The following is a 21,240-nucleotide window of genomic DNA, read 5'->3' as shown; positions in this document are numbered from 1 at the left end:
TTTAGATGCTGGAAATTTGATATTTTATATATAAAGGCACACAAAGCATCCAGTAATTAAATAGTAATGGAAATGGGAACCTGTAAAAAGAGCATTGGATTAGCTCACACCTTCTCCGGTCCCCTGCTGGGGGAGACTATCTGAAAGGTTTTGTGTGCGTTCGAAGATTATTGCTGCTGATATAACGTGAAAAGGGAAAAATCAGAGACAGTGCGATGAAAACTCCAACAAAATCTTCAGCCAAGTGGATAATTTGAGGAGCCGAGTTCTCAAGGCGAGGTTTTCAATTGTTTTTCTGCCAGTCTGGGCTCATTAAGCTGTGTCCTTTACGCACGATTGCAATGAGAAATACATAATCCTTTCAAGCACGGCATTATTCTGAACCTAATTGCACTTGTACAGACACAGTTTCATCACTAATGACCTGTGTGGCTCTACAGTGGCATGAGTAATGACACATGGCTCTGTGAATCCCTGATAACCGCAAGGTTATTTGTCTAAATTAGACCATTCATATTCATTTACGGCTGGTATACGTGGAGGTAAGCGCATTGCTCTTTGTATAATTGGCAGCAGAATCCAGCGTGATAGATGCCAGCTGGGATCTAGAAGCAGCAACAAACTGGATGTGGCTCAGGGGGATTTAGCCGAAGTATATTGGAATTTGGAGCGAGCCTGTCATTTGCCTTTGCACAGTGAGCTCTCGGTGTGGACTGTGTTTCAAACAAAATTCACTTTCACATGCTCTTGTTTTCATGTATTCTTCTGTCGTGCTGGTAGTCCAAGGACAGTAAGAAGTTTAACAACACCAGGTTAAAGTCCAACAGGTTTATTTGGTAGCAAAAGCCACGCAGTCCAAGGACTGCCAACTCATCCTCGCTGCATTCGGGGCAATTGAAATGAAGTATATGTCTCTCTGGGATTCAAACATGTAACTACCTTGATTGAAGAGTTGGTGCTACAATCACCGGCTTCTGAAATTGATTTGATTGTGAAGTCCTTTGAATATCGTGATTGTATTTTGTAATCGAAGGACTTGCATTTATATGGTGCCTTCCACAGCCTCAGGGCTTCCCGAAGCTCTTTCCAACTAATGGATTGCTCTTTGAAGAGTGCCCGCTGTTGTAATGCCAGAGTTCAAAAGCCAATTTGTGCCCAACCAGCTCTCACAGCCAGCAATGTCATAATGACCGGATCATCTGTTTTGATTTGATTTGATTTGATTTATTATTGTCCAAAGATGTGCAGGTTAGGTGGATCGATTCCATAGATTCCACTGAATGCCTACAGTGCAGAAGGAGGCCATTTGGCCCATCGAGCCTGCACCGACAGCAATCCCACCCAGGTCCTATTCCCGTAACCCCACATATTTACTCTGCTAGTCCCCCTGACACTAAGGGGCAATTTAGCATGGCCAATCAACCTAACCTGCACATCTTTGGAGTGTGGGAGGAAATCGGAGCACCCGGACGAAACCCACGCAGACACAGGGAGAATGTGCAAACTCCACACAGACAGTGACCCAAGGCCAGAATCGAACCCAGGTCCCTGGCGCTGTGAGGCAGCAGTGCTAACCACTGTGCTGCCCTTAGCCATGCTAAATTGCCCCTTAGTGTCAGGTGGATTAGCAGGGTAAATACTTGGGGTTACGGGGATAGGGCCTGGGTGGGATTGTTGTCGGTACAGACTCGATGGGCTGAATTGCCTCCGTTGAGTGTCACATGTGCTGGGACACAGTGAAAAGTATTGTTTTTTGCACACTATATAGACAAAGCTTACCGTTCAAGGAGAGGAGAGAGTGCAGACTGTGATGTTACAGTCATAGTTAGGGTATAGAGAAAGATCAACTTAATATAAGGTGGGTCCATTCAAAAGTCTGATGGCAGCAGGGAAGAAACTGTTCTTGAGTCGGTTGGTATGTAATCTCAGATTTTGTATTTTTTTCCCGATGGGAGAAGGTGGAAGAGAGAATGTCCGGGGTGCGTGGGGTCCTTGATTATGCTGGCTGCTTTTCTGAGGCAGTGCGAAGTGTAAATGGAGTCAATGGATGGGAGGCTGGTTTGCGTGGTGGACCGGGCTACGTTCACAACCCTTTGTAGTTTCTTGCGGTCTTGGGCAGAGCAGGAGCCATCCCAAGCTGTGATACATCTGGAAAGGATGCTTTCCGTGGCGCATTGGTAAAAATTAGTGAGAGCCGGGTTGGCCCTGGATCTTCTTCAATCCTTGATGTGTCAGACAGGACCTTCGAATACCATCTCATACTTCGCCAGTGATGGGCAACCTTGGCTAGTGCCTGGGCTGCATGAGTGACCCTCCTTCAATACAATGGGTTGCAAGTTTGAAATCGGGCTTGTTCATGAACCATAACTCCATGAATATGATTAAATGCATTTGATATACACCAAATATTTCAGAGCCAGTTATAGAAAATGCTTAACCATTTCTATATTAATAAAACTATCATCAATTTCATGTGGTAAAAACAGAACAAATATTTGCCCTTTGGGCACAGAGGGAGCACACGGCTCTTATAGTCAATGTTGTGCGCAATCAGCACACACCTCACTTCACTTGCCCTCGCTTTATGTGTGTATTACTTCGGCCATAATATCATAGAATCCCTATAGTACAGAAGGAGGCCATTCGGCCCATCAAGTCTGCACCCACCACAATCCCACCCAGGCCCTATTCACGTAACCCCACATATTTACCCTGTTAATCCCCTGACACGAGGGTCAATCTGGCATGGCCAATCAACCTAACCCGCACATCTTTGGAGTGTGGGAGGAAACTGGAGCATCCGGAGGAAACTCACACAGACACGGGGAGAACATGCAAACTCTACACAGACAGTGACCCAAGGCCAGAATTATACCCAGGACCCTGGCTCTGTGAGGCAGCAGTGCTAATCATTGTGCCATCGTGCCACCATAATAGAACATAGAACGTAGAAAAACTACAGCACAAACAGGCCCTTCGGCCCACAAGTTGTGCCGAACACATCCCTACCTTCTAGACCTACCTATAACCCTCCATCCTATTAAGCTCCATGTACTCATCCAGGAGTCTCTTAAAAGACCCTATTGAGTTCGCCTCCACCACCACTGACGGCAGCCGATTCCACTCGCCCACCACCCTCTGTGTGAAAAACGTACCCCTAACATCTCCCCTGTACCTACCCCCCAGCACCTTAAACCTGTGTACTCTCGTAGCAGCCATTTCCACCCTGGGAAAAAGCCTCTGAGAGTCCACCCGATCTATGCCTCAACATCTTATATACCTCTATTAGGTCTCCTCTCATCCTTCGTCTCTCCAAGGAGAAAAGACCGAACTCCCTCAGCCTATCCTCATAAGGCATGCCACTCAATCCAGGCAACATCATTGTAAATCTCCTCTGCACCCTTTCAATCTTTTCCACATCCTTCCTATAGTGAGGCGACCAGAACTGAGCCATAATGGTCAGAAAAAAACTACACACAGGAATCAGCACAATGTGGCAGCCCTGTGCATGGGCAACAGTCAACAAAATGTCTCGTGGGCCGCACTCAGAACCCAGATGGGCTGCATGTAGCCCCTGGGCTGTAGGTTGCCCACCACTGGGGTAAGCAGTCCCTCAGTACCGCCCTGGAGCATCAGCCTAGGTTTTATGCTGAACTCTCTGGAGTGGATCTTAAATTTATAAACCTTCTGATTCAGAAGCAAGTGTGCTGAGCCACGGTAAGCAGAAAGCTGTGAAAGCTGACGCTAACATTCATCAATAGTAACAATGTGGGCAACCTTCAGTCTTGGGCTTCATTTCTTGATGTTACGCTTAGACATACTCTTAGGGTCTCCGGATTAGTTTGGAAACTAGTTTACTCTAAGGATAATGATTAAGGGACTTCCTATTGGCAGCGGCTGTATGAATAGGGGGTGAAAATACAGTTGAGACTTGATTGGCAAATCCCACCTTACTTCTTGCTTTAGTTGCGAGTCATGTCTTCACTAAGATATCTCCTGCCCTCATTGAAATCTTGCCAAACAGCACAAACCTCCCCTCGATAAAAGGAGGGGCCAAGGTCTAGTTCTCAAACTCATCCCTATCAACGAGGTGCACAAGAATGGCCTGCTGGACATATTGGTTCTCTGGTATTTGCTTCCTCTTTATGAGTGGGCATTAGCATCTCCCCATTGTGACATGGTCAACATCGATCGCAAACATTTGGATTGGACCGCAACTTCCTCCATGCTCCCAGACGCAACACATTTTAATAAAGTGGGACCTAAGCCTCTAATTACAGCAATTTGAAGCATGTATCTGAACTACTTTCTTGTGTTCAGCTTAAGAACTATGCAAATCCAAATTTTTGGAGATGCAAATTTTGGAGAATTCTTGGCTAGGGAGAGGGCGTAACTCACTTTTTGTCCAGGGTTGTGGGGTGGGGAACAAATGTGGGTGCAAACTTGGTCTTGTGGGATGTGGGGTCTCAGTGCTGTCCTTTAAATTTCAGCTGGAAGTCCTTAGTGTGTCTTCTATCTTCATCCATCCTCCTCCCCCATCTTCCCCGCCAATAAGGTAGAGATTGTCTGGGGGAGTTCCCAGAATTCCTCAAAACATTCCTCCTCCTATGCCTTTGAAAGACCACCACAGTAGCTCATGACACGGGCGTCTACTCATCAGGCCCTGCTGTGCCTTTGAAGGTCCAAATCCTACAATGGACTGGGTTTCCTATGGAAAATTAAGACTTAGAAAAAAAACCATTTGTTTAGCCTATTTGAACCTCATTGGTAGGGGTGCTTCAGTTGAACATTAGAACATCCAAAACAGGAAAAGGGGTAGGCCACTATTCCCCTTAAGCCTGCACTGCTATTGGCTAAGACCATGACTGACCTTCGACCTCAGATCCACTTTTCTGCCATATCCCCCTATTCCTTAAATGCCTTAATGTCCAAAAATTGATCAACCTCTGTCTTGAATACAGTATATTGAATGGCAGAGCATCCACAGCTCTCTGGAGTGGAGAATTTCAAAGATTCACAGCCTTTTGAATGAAGAACTTTCTCCTCATCTCAGTCCTAAATGGCCCACCCTTTACCCTGAGACTATGACACCAAATTCCAGGCTTTCCAGCCAGAGGAAACGGGCTCTCAATGTCTACCCTACCAAACTCACTAAGTATTTTGTATGCTTCAATAAGATCACTCTTCTAAACTGTAGATGGATGGCAAGGTACAACTTTTTAAAAATTCATTCATGGGACATGGGCATCGCTAGCTGGCCAGCATTTATTGCCAATCCTTAGTTGGCAGTTGAGAGTCAACCACATTGCTGTGGCTCTGGAGTCACATGTAGGCCAGACCAGGTAAAGACAGCAGATTTCCTTCCCTGATGGACATTAGTGAACCAGATGGGTTTTTCCGACAATCAACAATGGTTTTATGGTCATCAGTAGATTCTTAATTCCAGATTTTTTTTATTGAATTCAAATTCCACCATCTGCAGTGGTTGGATTTGAACCCAGGTCCCCAGAACATTAGCTGAATTTCTGGATTAATAGTCTAGCGATAATACCATGAGGCCATCGCCTCCCCTTGTTGTTATATTGTAGGAGTTGGAGTCAGCCATTAGCAGGTGAAAGGTGTGGGTCTGTTGGTTAAGCATAAGAATTGAGACCCACTTCTGGGTGCAGTTTGTGGTTAGGGAGTAAGGATGTTTACTGAACATTGTGTGCTAAAATGTCAAGGACTCTGTACATCTGCGTGTAGAGCGATAAACATACAAACTAAGGATTGAAAAGATGCTAAATTATATTGGTTGAAAGTGCATACCAAACTGTAATGCTATTGGTTTTAACTGGCATATATTGGCTGCAGATTGCTATAACTGAAACTGTTTTACAGAATCTGCTCAGAACATCATAGTGAGACCCATTGTGATTATTCTCCATGCGCGCAAGAAATAAAGGTGTCGTTTTTGAGTACTCACCGTGCATCGTCTGGTTAATACTCAACACTGTCTCAGAAAGGCGGATTGGGCTGGGTGTCAGGCACTGTCGGAGTATCTTCTACAGGTGTCGGGGGGGGGAAAACCCCAGACATGCAAATGACACCAAGATTGGGACAATGCGGATTCTGTTCTGCCACACTTAAGTAGGTGGAACAGAGCCCCAGGAATGTTTGCACACATTTTATTAAGAAGCGACCACAGCTTGCATGCAACTTTTAACATTGTTAAACATCCCCCAGTGCTTCACAGGAGTGTTATCAACCAAGGTTTGACAATGATCCGTGCAAGGTCGTATTATAAAAACAAAAATACTATGGGTTCCGGAAATCTGAAATGAAAACGAAGATCTTTGGAAATATTCAGCAGGTCTGGCAGCACGCGGAGAGGGCCATGTTTTCACCACAAAGGGGGTAAAGGAGCCAGGTCTGCTTTGGGTCGGTGGGACACTGATGAAAACTCAGATTCTCAGGGCTGAGCCCTCCTGGCTTCCTGCCCATTCGGAGGCCAGTGGGGGTGGGAATGGAGGTGGGTTGGCTGAAGTTTGGGGGCACATTTAGACCCCCATTACATCTGAATCTGTCAACGGGTGTTCAGTAACTATAACTGGAAGATGCAATGATGAACACATCAGATCGAATAAATGAGCAATCTAAATTGTGGGAGATTGTAAAGGTAGAATCCTCCATTACTAACATGACTGTGCTGGACAGTGATGACTATCCCTTATTTTAATGCGCTCACTGTTGATTGTTTCAGTATAAAATGTGCCAGGGCTGTGCCATTGTGATGAGCTGTGCTTGGTTGCAGATTTGGAAATGCCAGCTTCCAATTAGAGACGAGTGCAGGATTGCTTGGGCAGGATAAATGTGTGCTAAATGACCTCAGTGCTTCATCACTCAGGTGCTGCACAGACTTACGGATGACGTGTGGCCATACGGGCAGACTCATGGCAGCTGGTAGAGGCAGTGGGTGCGTTCACGAGTTGGCACAGACATATGGTAGCAAGCTGAGTCCTGCCCTAATGAAATATCTCATTGTTGAATGGGCAGAAAACATTGGGCATCAACACGATGTCCTTCCTTTCACCGGTCTGCATTAACCCTAAATTACATCAACAACATCAATAGCAAGATGCATTTATTTAGTGCTTTCAATGTTGAGAAACACACTTCACACTGGTGTATTCAAAAATATGGTCATTGTATCAAAGAACAAGAAAAGTACAGAATAGGAGCAGGCCCTTCGGCCCTCCAAGCCTGTGCCGATCATGATGCCTGCCTAAACTAAAACCATCTGCACTTATGGAGTCCGTATCCTTCCATTCCCATCCTATTCATATATTCGTCTAGTTGCCCCTTAAATGCCGCTATCGTACCTGCTCCCACCACCTCCCTGGGCAGCGCGTTCCAGATATTCATCACCCTCTCTGTAAAAAGATTGCCTCGTACATCTCCTCTAAACTTTTCCCAATGCACCGTAAACCTATTTCCCCTAGTACTTGACTTTTCTGCCCAAGGAAGAACTATCCACTCTCTCCATGTCACTCATAATCTTGTAAACTTCTATCAGGTCACCCCTCAACCTCCGTCGTTTCAGTGAGGACAAACCGAGTTTATCCAACCTCTCCTTATAGTTAATACCCTCCAGACCAGGCAACATCCTGATAAACCTCTTCTGCATCCTTTCCAAAGCATCCACATCCTTCTGGTAGTTTGTCGACCAGAATGGGTGACCAAAAGCTTGTGTCCTATCCTCTTTTGATGTCCACACATGCAGTTTGAATGGGGAAGAGGGGGCGGACAGTGGCGTAGTGATATTACTGCTGGACTCATAATCCAGCGATAAACAGATGAAGTTCAATATCACACCAGTCAGAGGTAACATCTGTCCAGCAGAACAAAGCCCTTAAAAGGCAATCCATCAGAATCACCATGGTTTTACGAAGAGTAAATCATGTGTGACTAATTTGCTAGAGTTCTTTGAAGATGTAACAAGCCAAGTGGATAATGGGGATCCTGTAGATGTAGCATATCTGGACTACAGGAAGACCTGTGATAAGGTGCCGCACAGAAGGTTAATGGGCAAGGTAAGATCACATGGGGTTAGGAGTAATTTATTAGCATGGATAGAAGACTGGCTAACTGACAGAAGGCAGAGAGTCGGGATAAATGGATCTTTTTCTGGTTGGCAAGATGTGACTACTGGGATATCATAGGGTTCAGTTTTCGGCCTCCACCTATTTACAACCTATGTTGATGACTTGGATATAGGGATCGAAGACACCATGGCCAAATATGCAGATGGCACTAAAATAGGTGGGATCGTAAGTTGCAATGAGGAAATAAGAAATTTACAAATGGATATAGATGGGTTAGGTGATTGGCATTTTCCTTTCAAAGAATATTTAGATATGACAACTCCCCTCCATAAGGATGTGCGGCGGTCTGAGATCCGTGAGATGTTCCCTTAACAAGTCGATGTGAAATAAGAAGTTAACCTGCTCAGGGCTTGAGAAATCCCATCCTAGTTGTAACCACTGGATATGAGTGATGGGTAAAAATATTCAAGGTGACGTGTAGCCCACTGAAGCACTCCATAGTTCTGAATGTGACAGATGAAGTTTGAAGTCAGTGTGTATCTGTCAACCCTTGTTACCCTGCTTTGTGGCTTTGACCTACTGAGTACTTTCAATCCAGAAAGAAAGGATTTATGTGGCACCTTCCATGAACTCAGGATGCCCACTGGCACTATGCGACCAATGAAATCCCTCTAATACATGCTCAATAGCAATGTACGGAATGCAGCAACCAATTTGCACAGCAAGATTCCACAGCAGCAGTGTGATAGTGACAAGATGTTGGGTGTTGGTTGAGAGATAAATATTGGCCAGGATGCTTCTGTGAACTAGTGCTATGGCATCTTTCCCACCTACCAAAGACGGCAAGCAGTGCCTGGTTTACCATAGTATCTGAAAATCATAGTTTCAGTGGCGGAGCACTCCTTCAGGACAGCATGGGAGTGCCGGTCTAGATCGGGGATGGACTTGGGCAAAAGTACAATATTGAGCCCAGGATGACAGCTTTAGAAGTAAACGTTAGGCTTACAATTCAGGCCTCAGCCTCCATGACATTATGTGATTTGACTCCAAGGCAACCCGCAATGGTTCGATGGGTTAGCCCAGTGAGGAACTGACACAGCCAGAGAAATGTATTTAAATTTAATTTTAACAATTGAATTGAATTGAATTATTATTGTCACATGTATTGGGATACAATGAAAAGTATTGTTTCTTGCACGCTATACAGATAAAACATACCGTTCATAGAGTACATAGGGGACAAGGAAAGGAGAGGGTGCAGAATGTAGTGTTGCAGTTACCAATAGGGTGAAGAGAAAGATCAGCTTAATGTGCAGTAGGACCATTCAAAAGTCTGATGGCAGCAGGGAAGAAGCTGTTCTTGAGTTGGTTGGTATGTGTTCTCAGACTTTTGTATCTTTTTCCTGGAGGAAGTGGGTGAAAGAGAGTATGTCCGGAGGGTGTGGGGTCCTTGATTGTACTGGCTGCTTTTCCGAGGCAGTGGGAAGTGTCGTGTTACCCACACTCCACGCAACTCATTCAAAACGCAGGGAGCAGAATTTCACAAGAATCATGTAAGACAAAAGTACTTGTAGGTTTTGTGTAAGTTTAAAGGGATGATCCTTTAAAACAGAGATGAGGAGGAATTTCTTCAGCCAGAGAGTTGTGAATCTGTGGAACTCTTTGCCACGGAGGGCTGTGGAGGCCAGGTCATTGAGTATCTTTAAGACAGAGATAGATAGGTTCTTGATTAATAAGGGGATCAGGGGTTATGGGGAAAAGGCAGGAGAATGGGGATGAGAAAAATATCAGCCACGATTGAATGGTGGAGCAGACTCGATGGGCCGAGTGACCTAATTCTGCTCCTATGTCTAATGGTCTTCAACATTAATGCAGCGGGTGACTGACATTGATTAATACAGCAGAATATTGTTACTTAAACAGTTACGTTTGGGAAGTTGGGAAGAAGCAAGTGCAATAATAGAAATCTGGGGTATGGGGTGGTATTTCGAGGCAGGACAGATGCAGAAGATGGATGTATCGCATCAATCTCTCCACATGAATGAGTAGGTTTTCAAGCCTGATAGCAGCGATTTGTTGTTTTAACATTGGTGGGAGGAAGCTCATGTAAGAAATATGAGAAGCCCGGACAAATACATCCTGGGTCACTTACTCTGAATGATCCATTTCATTGCACCAGGAATAATGTTTTCACTTGTTTAAATGGAACTGGTGCCAAGATTGAGTAATGGCCAACATGCAGGTTGATTATTCCGGCAGGAAGCAGTCATTCCCTTGACGGGAGAATAGTTGTCCCTCCCTTCCCTGTGCTCACGGTTAATGGGGTCATCTCTTTGTGCAGCCGTGCATGAAAGGGGAATGTGTTCAGATATGAAGTCTACGTTGGGAAACTAAGAGAAGTGGAGGGGGGGGGGGAGAAAAGAAGGAGGAATATTTGAACATAAAAATAGTTAGGGTAACAGAAAGCCAAGAGTCCCCAGCAGAGAAGCACGGAAGAGGATTTTACCTGGATTTAGCCAAAACGTAATATAAAAGAGCAGTTTCAAGGCCATTTCAAACAGAAAAAGGAAAGGAATTGCCTTTTTACAGAAGCTCTTCACATATTCAGTATACTCCAAAGAGCTTCCTATCCACTGAAGTACTTTTTGAAGTGTCGTCATTTTATAGACACACTGTGAATAACAAAGTCCTACAAAACAGAATGAGGTCAGTTAATATAAAGCAGGAAGTGTTGGAAATACACTTCAGCACCTGTGAAGAGAGTGAACCAGAGTTAATGTTTCAGGTCGATGACCTTTCCTCAGAACGGGGGGGTTGGGGGGGGGGGGGGACAAAACGAGATGTTGTAATAGATTTTATGCAAGTGAAAGGGACGTAAGGATGGGGAGAATAGAGTCTGTGGTAGGGTGGAAGAAGGAAGAGATTCATTGCCTAAAAGACTCCTGGTGCAACCACAAACTTCCATTGGATTGACCCATAATACAAGGGTTAGCTCAGTTGGCTGGACAGCTGGTTCATGACGCCGTCATCGTGGGTTCAATTCCCGTACCGGCTGAGGTTATTCATGAAGACCTGTCTCCTCAACCTTGCCCCCAGACTGAGGTGCTGCGATCCTCAGGATAAATCACTACCGCTTAGCTCTCCCCCTCAAAGTCCCTGAGAAGTGTCAATTGTTCAAGCCTTTCAAAGTATCAAAAACAGAAACTGCAAGCACTTGAAATCTATTTATCTTGTGTAAATAAACATTGTTCAATTGGTAGCATAGATCAGAGAGCTGGAGCTTTCAATCAAACAATGTTTTCACTGAGGTTTAAGTGTTTCAATCCACTATTATATTTCTGTGTTCTCAACAAATCTTCATTATGTATTCTTGGCTGAGAGCCCGACATCCATGAGAGTACTAAACCTCTGAGCCCTCGTAGTAAAAACGAGGTTTCTTTTCAAAAGTGGAAATTTATCAATGAATGACTTTTCTTGAAAAATATTTTTATACATCCTACTGTCACTATAAGGGTTCATTGGTTCTGTACAGTGTATGGTGGATGAATGGGCATGGAAGTGCCGTAGCTTGGCATGAGGGAATATAGGGGTAGAAAGGGGCATCTGTTGGCATGGGGGTGTGAGGGACATAGGGATGGGTGGGTGTCCTTCTCTAGACATGGGGCCATGAGGGTCCATGAGCCATGTGTGAGGGGGCATCTGAGGTTTTATAGATGTGGGCTTGGGAAGTGTGTGTGTGTGTGTTGGGGGGGGGGGGGGGGGGCGGGGGGTGGAGGCGGGGGGTGAGGGATGTGAAGGCTGAGGCCTAAAGGGCCTCTCTATTTTTATTACAATTGGGACGAAGCCCCACAGTACTGAGACGGGCCACTTAAACAGCCTGCCTCAACACCAGGCAGTGTCTGTGTCCTGTTCACCTTTGAAATGGGAACAGTCAAATGGACTCCCTTTCATTGGCATACTAGTTGAGAAATCTGTGAGGTGGTTTGCTACTGCAAGCCTACCTTGATTGGTGAAGTACATGTCGAAATTCTTACAGTTCCGCAGGCTATAAGATTGTCCTTATCAGCAACCTCATAAATTGGGCCCAAGTTAATTTCTCACCAAACAACTTGATGCTGAAATAGGCCACATCAAAGCTATCCCGATTGGATCATTGCTCGCGGTATATCACACAAATTCAGGAATGGGTCTAAAGCCACCATTTTCAGCCTTGAAAAGTTCTCGATCTACCTGATTATCCTGAAAATATTTGAGAAAAAGGTGAAGCTAGCTATTTCATGCTGCTACTATGCAGTAGTGACACAAGTGCTGTTCGCCAATAACAGGATGCTGCCATCAAACCAAAAAATACTTTCTATCTATCACATAATTGAGTAAGGTGGTATATGAATTTCAGTGCCATTGTGATGCCAGCTATGTAGGCCATACATCCCAAAGACTGGCGGATTGTATCAAACAGCATGTCCCTTCCAATGTTTGCAATGGACAAGGTGCAGACTGTAGCAAACCCACCTGTGCTTGAAAAACTCAAAACACAGTGTCCAACATTCGATGTGATTCTGCAACTTAGCATTTGCTAAATAATTCTCAATGTATTAAGAATTATACTGACAACCCATTTAAGATTGTCAGTCAGGCCCGCAGTGCGACACATTTGCATGTACTGGAAATACATACATTAATACGCAGGGCCCAGTTCATTGCAGCAGAAAGAACAAGTACACACATTGTACCTGTTTCAGCTAAACAAAATAAATGACAACCATTTGCTGGTTCATTCCTCAGGGCAATGTCTTAACCAATCAGAGTCAAGTGATTTAAATTTCACACAAAGTTTGGCAGTTAACTGTCAGTCACCATCAACTCATGCATTCTCCATGCAATGCCTCTACTAATCAAGAGTCCACTCGCCAACCAATCGACACACTCTGCTCAGACAGTATATATTTGTTCATTTCCCTTGCATTGTATTCTTGCGACTTGTCCTGATGAGTACAAGATGAAAAGCTTCGACAAACAATGTCTACTTATTCAGCAATAGAAAAGGATTTAATAGGATAAAATATGGTTATACAGCTTCGACATTGTTATCCTGCGATCTGAACAACGTGTACAGAAGTCCTGAGAGCAGTGATTAGAACAAGTGTCATGCTCCAGAGATATGGAGGATAAATGGTGACTCTGCTTTGACTGACTGACCTGTGTCTGTGTTGTACCTTCTATATGAGCCTGCTTTTAATTCGGTGCAAGTGAACAGGTTATAATCTCACTATGCATTTCTACCACTGCCCCGAGTGGGGTCTCTTAATGGAGAAAGGAACTCTGCTGCAATGTGCAATTCATGTGTAACTTCAAGCACCCCGGACATTCTCTCTTCCACCTTCTTCCATCGGGAAAACGATACAAAAATCTGAGGTCATGTACCAACCGACTCAAGAACAGCTTCTTCCCTGCTGCTGTCAGACTTTTAAATGGACTTACCTCGCACTAAGTTGATCTTTCTCTACGCCCTAGCTATGACTGTAACACTACATTCTGCACTCTCTCCTTTGCTTCTCTATGAACGGTATGTTTTGAATGTATAGCATGCAATAAACAATACTTTTCACTGTATACTAATATATATAACAATAATAAATCAAATCAAAAGACTTTTCCGCTATACTCAACTCATGGCACTTTAAAAAAAATCTCCCTTAAACTCTGTGACTTGAACCTATTCACTTGGCTTGAGAGAGGATGAGAGCCGTTGATTTAATTCCTCAAAGCTATTTTAACCTACTTGAAAGTCTATTCTATATTCTTTTGTTAGCAGTGACACGTACATTAAACCTAAAACAAATGATGCCTGAAGGCAGGTGTAGTATTGCTGGGTTAGTTGGGGATGTTTATAGTTGAATTAGTAAATTGTTTCATTGTTCCTTGCTGAGAACGCTCTTGGTGTTGAATGATGGAGGCAGGAAAAGGCCTATTATTCCTGGTGTGTGGTAGTCGCTTGTCGTGGGCTTACCCACACTGAAAACACTCAAGTATTGCGGCCGTCCATTCCTTTCATCCTTGGTGCAAGAGATGTGGAAGTGTTTGTAAAGGTTTAAGTTGCACCATTTACTTTTAAGAAGATCAGTTCCCAGGAGCAATGTAGTAAATTGGATAACCTTGTGTTGTTCCGTCACATCTTGTTCTGCAAATTATATTCTCACCACACGATCGTATTTGCAAATTGATGTGTTTAGATGGTAACTGGTTTAAGCAATTAATTGAGTTATTGCTGAAAATCCCACAGCTTTGCTCACTAAACTGCACCCATTTCCACCTCTCTCATTTTCATTACCTGGTACATTTTTCCTTTGCTTCCCCTAGTCTCATCCTCTTTCCTCCTCACCTAGTCTTCCCCTCCTCTTTCCTTCCTCACTTACCTACCCCTTTCCCTCCCCTCCTTTTCTCTCTGCTCCCTACCATTCCTTGGCACCGCTCCACCCAACCTCCCCCCCCCCCATCAGTCTCTTCTTTATTTCCATTACTCCGACCTATTCCTCTCTCTCCAATTTTATTCCCCACTCCTTGTTTCTTTCTCTCGCTCATCCTCCATTCTCTAGCCATCCACCTCCCCTCCCCCCTCCTCTCCTCTCCTTTCCATTCCCGCCTCTTCCCTAATAACTTCATTGCAGTGTTAATGTAAGCCTTACTTGTGACTAATAAATAAACTTTAAATCTACACTACTCCCCTTCTCGTCACCTTTTCCTTTCATTTTATCTCTCTCTCTCTCTCTCTCTCCCTCTCCGGCTTTCCCTTTCCCCATCCCTCCCCATCCACCACTGCGTCCTGTTGGTGTACACAGTGTGTTCACGACTTTTGTCTTCTTTAAACAGGGTCCTCCGTGGCTGGTGACTGGGGACCCCAATGTTCCAGTGGTTCCACCTGGATTCATACAAACTGCCCAAAAGCCAGAGGCTGTAGTGCATGCGATGAAGGTAAAAAGCTGCAGACCCCCTTTCACCCCCCCCCCCCGCCCCCCCCCCCCCAAGGCAATGCCTTCACTGAGGGAAAAGAAACTGGACCTTGCTAAGGGTGCGACTTAACTGACCCCTGAAATAATAACAAAGTGATTCTGCGAACTGGAGGGCTGGAAACGTTTGTTTTCTATACCTGGAGAGAAGGCGAATGTGCTTCATAGCCTGAACCTTGTGTTCTTTTGTCAGACTAACAAAGGTAATCAGTGACTACAAAACAAAACAACCCAGCCAGTCTCGCGTCAATCACCCATGACGAAAACAGCCCTTCAAATAAATGGCAGTTTTTTTTCCAGAGTTTATTTTTGTTTTGTTCACAGGGCTATCTTTTTTTCATTTTGGTGTCCAGTTCTCTTTCTCTCTTTCTATCTTGCTACTCGCCCCCCCCCTCCACCCCCCCGCCCCCTCCCCCCACTCCGGCCAACACCCCCCACCCACCCAAATCCCCAACTGACCCTCTTCCGTCTGACACGTTGTTGCTTCTCATTCCTAGCTCCATCTGGGCTAATCTAAAGAGAGGCCCGTGTTGTTCTGTGGATTAGCCGATAGAAGAGCCATTCTCAATCAATAGGCCTTTTGTCACCTCTACTCTCTCTTGCTCTTAAAACAGCCCCCACCAATAAAGTAATGATGGTCATCTAAAACCTTTCCGAGCGACAGATGCCTTCCCATGTGCACCTGCTGCTCCTCAAGTTATTTGCTTCCATTCTGTGAGGAAGTTAGAGTTTTGTTAGATCTTTAATGTTCCAGCTCCATCTCGTTACCTCCCCTTCCTCCTCCCCCTCCCCCATCCCCCACCCATTCTGTTCACCCTTCATGCCGGATCTATGGAGTCCATTTCCCATGTGCTAAGGTGAAGATTCCTCTCAGAGGATTTAACGAGGCCACCGTTTTACAACGACCGGACAAATCAAATTCTGTTTTTACTTCACGTTTTTAAAAATCGGATTCTGGGAACGCTGTCCCGTTATCGGGTTCATTCCTTTTATGGATCAGGGTCATTTTGTCAATCTGTACAGAGCTTTGTTTGCCGGGGCCGTAGAGAAGGGAAGTTACAGCCAACCCCACTTGCAGGATTAGCCAGCAATGAAAGGGGCCTGGGGGGGGTGGGGGGCAACCTTTTCACACAGAGGATGGTGCGAATAGGGAATGAGCTGCCGGAGGAGGTGTTAGAGGCAGGTACAATTGCAATGTTTAAAATACATTTGGACAGGTACATGGATGGGAAAGGTTTAGAGGGATATGGGCCAAACACTGGCAAAGTTAAAGTTTATTTATTCGTCACAAGTAGGCATACATTAACAATGCAATGAAGTTACTGTGAAAATCCCCTAGTCGCCACATTCCGGCGTCTGTTCAGGTACACTGAGGGAGAATTTAGCATAAAATGGGACTAGTTCAGTTTAGAAAACCTGGTCGGCCTGGACGAGTTGGGCTGAAGGGCCTGTTTCCATGCTGTATATCTCCATGACTCTAAATCCCATTAGGTAGCTGCTTGCAGGTCACACTGCTCCAATCCTGCAGCAGCGATTCCCAAAATCTATCCGAGGAGGTCACTTTCTGTTTTTTCTTTTACTTACGTGGGATTGCGAGATTTACCAGTGTTTTGTCCAATTCCATAATTTTCCACAGAAACAGCCTATCAGTGGCCTTGTTGCAACAGCTTTTACAGGCAGCTGGCCTTTTCTCAGAGACTAATAGGCACGTGTGTGTCCTGAAAGCCAAGCACTATGTCCATTAACAGAGAGGTTGCAATTAATCATACCTCAAGTGCGGTCACGTTTTGGACATTTTGCAGCTCTGAAGATCGGAGTTCATCTTTGTTGCCACATGGAAGATCGTTCACTGCCAGCCTGTCACTGTGAAAGAGGGCTGGTGCAAATCTGAAACTCTCTCCCCCCTCCCCCCGAAGCTGTTGAGGCTAGGTGGGGGAGCGGGGGTGGTGGCAGGGGGTGGGGGAGCGGGGGTGGTGAGGGGGGGTGTCAACTGAAAGTTCCAATACTGAACTTCAGAGAATCATTGAATCCTTACCGTGCAGAATGAGGTCCTTCAGCCCATTGAGTCTGCACCGACTCTCCAACACCTTACCCAGGTCCAACCCCTACCCTACCCCACTACTCCCCACTACCCCCCCCCCTCCCTCCCATAACCCCACACATTTATCCCGCTAATCCCCCGAACCTACACATCTCTGGACACTAAGGGGCAATTTACCATGGTCAGTCCACCTAATCAGAGCACCCGGAGGAAACCCACGCAGACACGGGGAGAACATGCAAACTCCACGCAGACAGTGACCCAAGGCCAGAATCGAACCCGGGTCGCTGGCGCTGTGAGGCAGCAGTGCTAATCACTGTGCCACCGTGCTGCCCATTTAACATTTTTTGTTAGGCAGTGATTTTAAGGATTATGGAACCACTGCCTGTGAGATATCAATCGACCAAACCCTAATTGAGCTAATTGAACAGGCTGGGGGGACTGAATGACCGAGTGAGTGGGTTTTGGCTGGTGAATATGACCTTAATGTGATTCCATTTGACTTCAGTAGAGCACAGGCTGGGTTGGGCTGTATACTAGGCAAACAATACAGCCATGCCCTTTATGATTTTATTGTCAAAGACAAATTTCTAGCCCATTAATATGCACTACCGCTGCATTTAAGTTTTTAAATGTAATTTTTTACTCAATATATTTTAAAAAACTCCACCTTCCTCCTCTCCCAGAGGTATGGGCTGCTGCTGCAGTGCCGACCCTCAGTGCCAGTGCTGCTCTCATCATTTGGCTCAGGTAACCAGACAAGAGTCTGGGGAATGATTACCAGCAGGCTTATTGACATTGGAGGGCATCGCAGCCACACCTAATCATAGAATCACAGAATCCTCCAGTGCAGAAGGAGGCCATTTGGCCCATCGAGTTTGCACCACCCACAATCTCACCCAGTTCCTATCCCCATAACCCAATACATTTACCCTAGCTAGTCCCCCTGGCACTAAGGGATAACTTAGCATGGCCAATCCACCTAACCCGCACATCTTTGGACTGTGGGAGGAAACCGGAGCATCCAGAGGAAACCCACGCAGACACAGGGAGAATGTGCAAACTCCACACAGACAGTGACCCAAGCCAGGAATCGAACCCGGGTCCCTGGCGCTATGAGGCAGCAGTGCTGCCCACGTGCCACCGTGCCGCCCACCAATGTTCAGACAAACGTCAGGAACCACTTGCTAGAAATCAGGCTCCCTCTTTGATTTTGTTAATTTCCCTTTCATGTTCTATTATCTGTTAACTTAGTACAGAACGAGACACCGAACCTGGGCACCGCCTGTATGGCTCAGTCCTACACTGGGCACTGCATGAACCAGCGCATCATGAGGCTAATTAAAAAGCTAGGCCACACACTGCTGGGCAAGAACAAAGAACAAAGAACAATACAGCACAGGAACAGGCCCTTCGGCCCTCCAAGCCCGCGCCGCTCCCCGGTCCAGGATTGAATCCTGAATCCAGGATCCCCGCCCAATTTTCCAGCCTATCTACATACTAATATCCTATCCCCGAGCTGTCCCTCACAGCTACGATGCTTTGTTCATCACAACCTATTAACTCACCCCTACCCCCCCATTCCAGACCATGTGATCTCCAGGGAGAGGCGAAAACATTTCTGTATAATTACGAAGAGCTGAATGTGCTATATCCTGGAATGCATGTGACTGATCCAGAGTTTCTTCACTGTTAACTTGTTGTACATTTCGGGTTCCCAGGTCCTGGAAGTTCATGACAACCTGGATAGACAGTTGCCGGAAGATTGCGAGCACGATGACTTGAGCGAGAAGGAGAAGGCCATTGTTCGCGAGATGTGTAACGTAAGGATTCTGTTGTTTTAGTAATGTGAAACCACACCAAGACAGGACAATATCAGATAGCAGTGCCTGTTTTCAGCAGGCCCCTCGCACTGGGAATCCACACGGCAAAGTTACATTTAGGAAATAAGAAACAAAAGGTTTGGGTAGAGTTTGATAATGTGCGACAGTGCACGATGAGCGATAGTGAACTGGCAACTCATTTACATCTCCCAGTTATTAGTCCTATTAAGGTCAGGGGAAGCATGAAACAAGCCGCTGATTCAGTATAGCCAGGCTTATACTATCAGACAAAGTCAAACTCTACCCCCTTGTGTTTGTCCAGAGTTAGAACATTAAAATCTTTACCCAACACAAGATCCTGATGGATTAAAATCAGCAGGAAGACGAACTCCGTTGAGTTAGCGTACAGCTTATGCAGTCGCATGGTGAACAATATTTCCAATGGCCTTATCATTCCAATGATTCATTGCAAACAGAATATTCGGGAGACACTCAGCAAGTCAGGCACAACCTGTGGAGAGTGGAATGGAGTTAACAGATCAGGAGGGAGATGGGGATACACTGGTAATGTCACTGGACTAATCATATAATCACTACAGTGCAGAAGGAGGCCATTCAGTCCATCGATTCTGCACTAACAATAATCCCGACCAGGCCCTATTCCACGTATTTACCCTGCTAATCCCCCTGACACTAAGGGGCAATTTAGCATGGCCAATCAACCCAACCCGCATATCTTTGGACTGTGGGAGGAAACCGGAGCACCCGGAGGAAACCCACGCAGTCCCGGGGAGAATGTGCAAACTCCACACAGTCACCCGAGGCCGGAATTGAACCCGGGTCCCTGGCGCTGTAAGGCAGCAGAGCTAACCAATGTGCTGTCCACTTAATCCAGAGGTCCAGGTGAATGATCTGGGAACATGGGTTCAAATCGCACCACAACAGCTGGTGGAATTTAAATTCAAGTAATAAAAATCTGAATTTAAAAGCTAGTCTTCCGCATAGTGACCATGAAACAATTGCCGATTGTCGTAAAAACCCATCTGGTTCTCTAATGTCCTTTCAGGAAGGAAATCTGCCGTCCTTACCTGATCTGGCCTACATGTGACTTCTGAGACCCACAACAATGTGGTTGACTCTTAAATGCCCTCTGAAATGGCCTAGCAAACCATTGTTGTTTCAAGCCTCTACGAAGTCTAACAAGACTTAAACCGGACAGATCCCTCGAACGGCAACAGCAAATCCAGATCTGTTGACCCTGCAAAGTCCTCTAGACTAACATCTGGGGGCTTGTGCCAAGATTGGGAGAGCAGTTTACAGACAAGCCTGACTGACTCATACCTTGCAGATAATGTCCCAGACACCGCCATCACCATTCCTGGGTATGTTGTGTCCCTTCAGCAGGACAGACCCAGCAGTGATGGTGTCACAGTGGTATGCAGCCAGTAGGGAGCTCTGGGAGCTCTCCAACATCGACTCCGGGCCCCAGGGAATATAATGCTTAAGAAAAACAGAGGGTGAAAAGGAAAGAATAAGAAATCATGTAATGAACCTCAATCTTTGCACAGTCTGTGAAATAGGAGAGAGGCAGCAAGTATAATGAAGTATGTTTGGGGTGGCACGGTGGTTAGCACTGCTGGCTCATAGCGCCAGGGTCTGGGTCAGATTCCCGGCTTGGGTCACTGTCTGTGTGGAGTTTGCACATTCTCCTCGTGTCTGCGTGGGTTTCCTCCGGGTGCTCCAGTTTCCTCCCACGCTCTAAAGATATGCGGGTTAGGTTGATTGGCCATGCTAAATTGCCCATTAGTGTCCCGGGATGCATAGGTTAGAGGGATTAGCGGGGTAGACATGTGGGGTGATGGGGATAGGGCCTGGGTGGGATTGTTGTCAGTGCAGACTCGAATGGCCTCCTTCTGCAATGTAGGGTTTCTATGATAGCCATGATCTAACAGAACAGGCCTGAAGGGCTGAATGGCCTATTCCTTTTGCGATGTTCATTCCTATATTGCTGCGTTTGGAGCATAGAAAGAAAATAAAAGCAAGTCTGTCTCCAAATTTTGTTGAAGTGTAATGTGTCTACTTTTCAGGTGGTCTGGCGTAAGCTCGGGGATGCAGCTGGCTCGAACCCTTCCATCAGGCAACATCTCTCGGGCAACCAGTTCAAGGGACCTTTGTAGTGCTGTCGACTGCAAAGCATGGACTTGAGAAGGATGGGAACACATTCTCATTGCATCTGTACACAAGTGGAAAGAATAGAACTTCTGAGAAGTGTAATCCTGGCCAGT

The 21,240-nt window shown here is 45.7% G+C and overlaps 1 protein-coding gene across 2 annotated transcripts in view; it reads left to right on the top strand.

Annotated features, from left to right (window-relative positions):
• LOC144507281 (coiled-coil domain-containing protein 85C-like) overlaps positions 1–21,240 on the top strand; it is a 263,226-nt gene extending 241,986 nt beyond the window's left edge. For both annotated transcript variants that reach the window (XM_078234324.1, XM_078234323.1), the window contains exons 4-6: positions 14,955–15,056; positions 18,854–18,955; positions 21,043–21,240. In XM_078234324.1, the coding sequence (XP_078090450.1) occupies positions 14,955–15,056; positions 18,854–18,955; positions 21,043–21,132 (294 nt within the window). In that variant the 3' untranslated portion in view covers positions 21,133–21,240. The remainder of the gene's footprint in view (positions 1–14,954; positions 15,057–18,853; positions 18,956–21,042) is intronic.

Source organism: Mustelus asterias, chromosome 18 (assembly GCF_964213995.1).
Source record: "Mustelus asterias chromosome 18, sMusAst1.hap1.1, whole genome shotgun sequence".
Lineage (NCBI taxonomy): Eukaryota > Metazoa > Chordata > Chondrichthyes > Carcharhiniformes > Triakidae > Mustelus > Mustelus asterias.
Note: the sequence above shows the minus strand (reverse complement) of the source record. Positions and strands in the feature narration are given on the sequence as shown.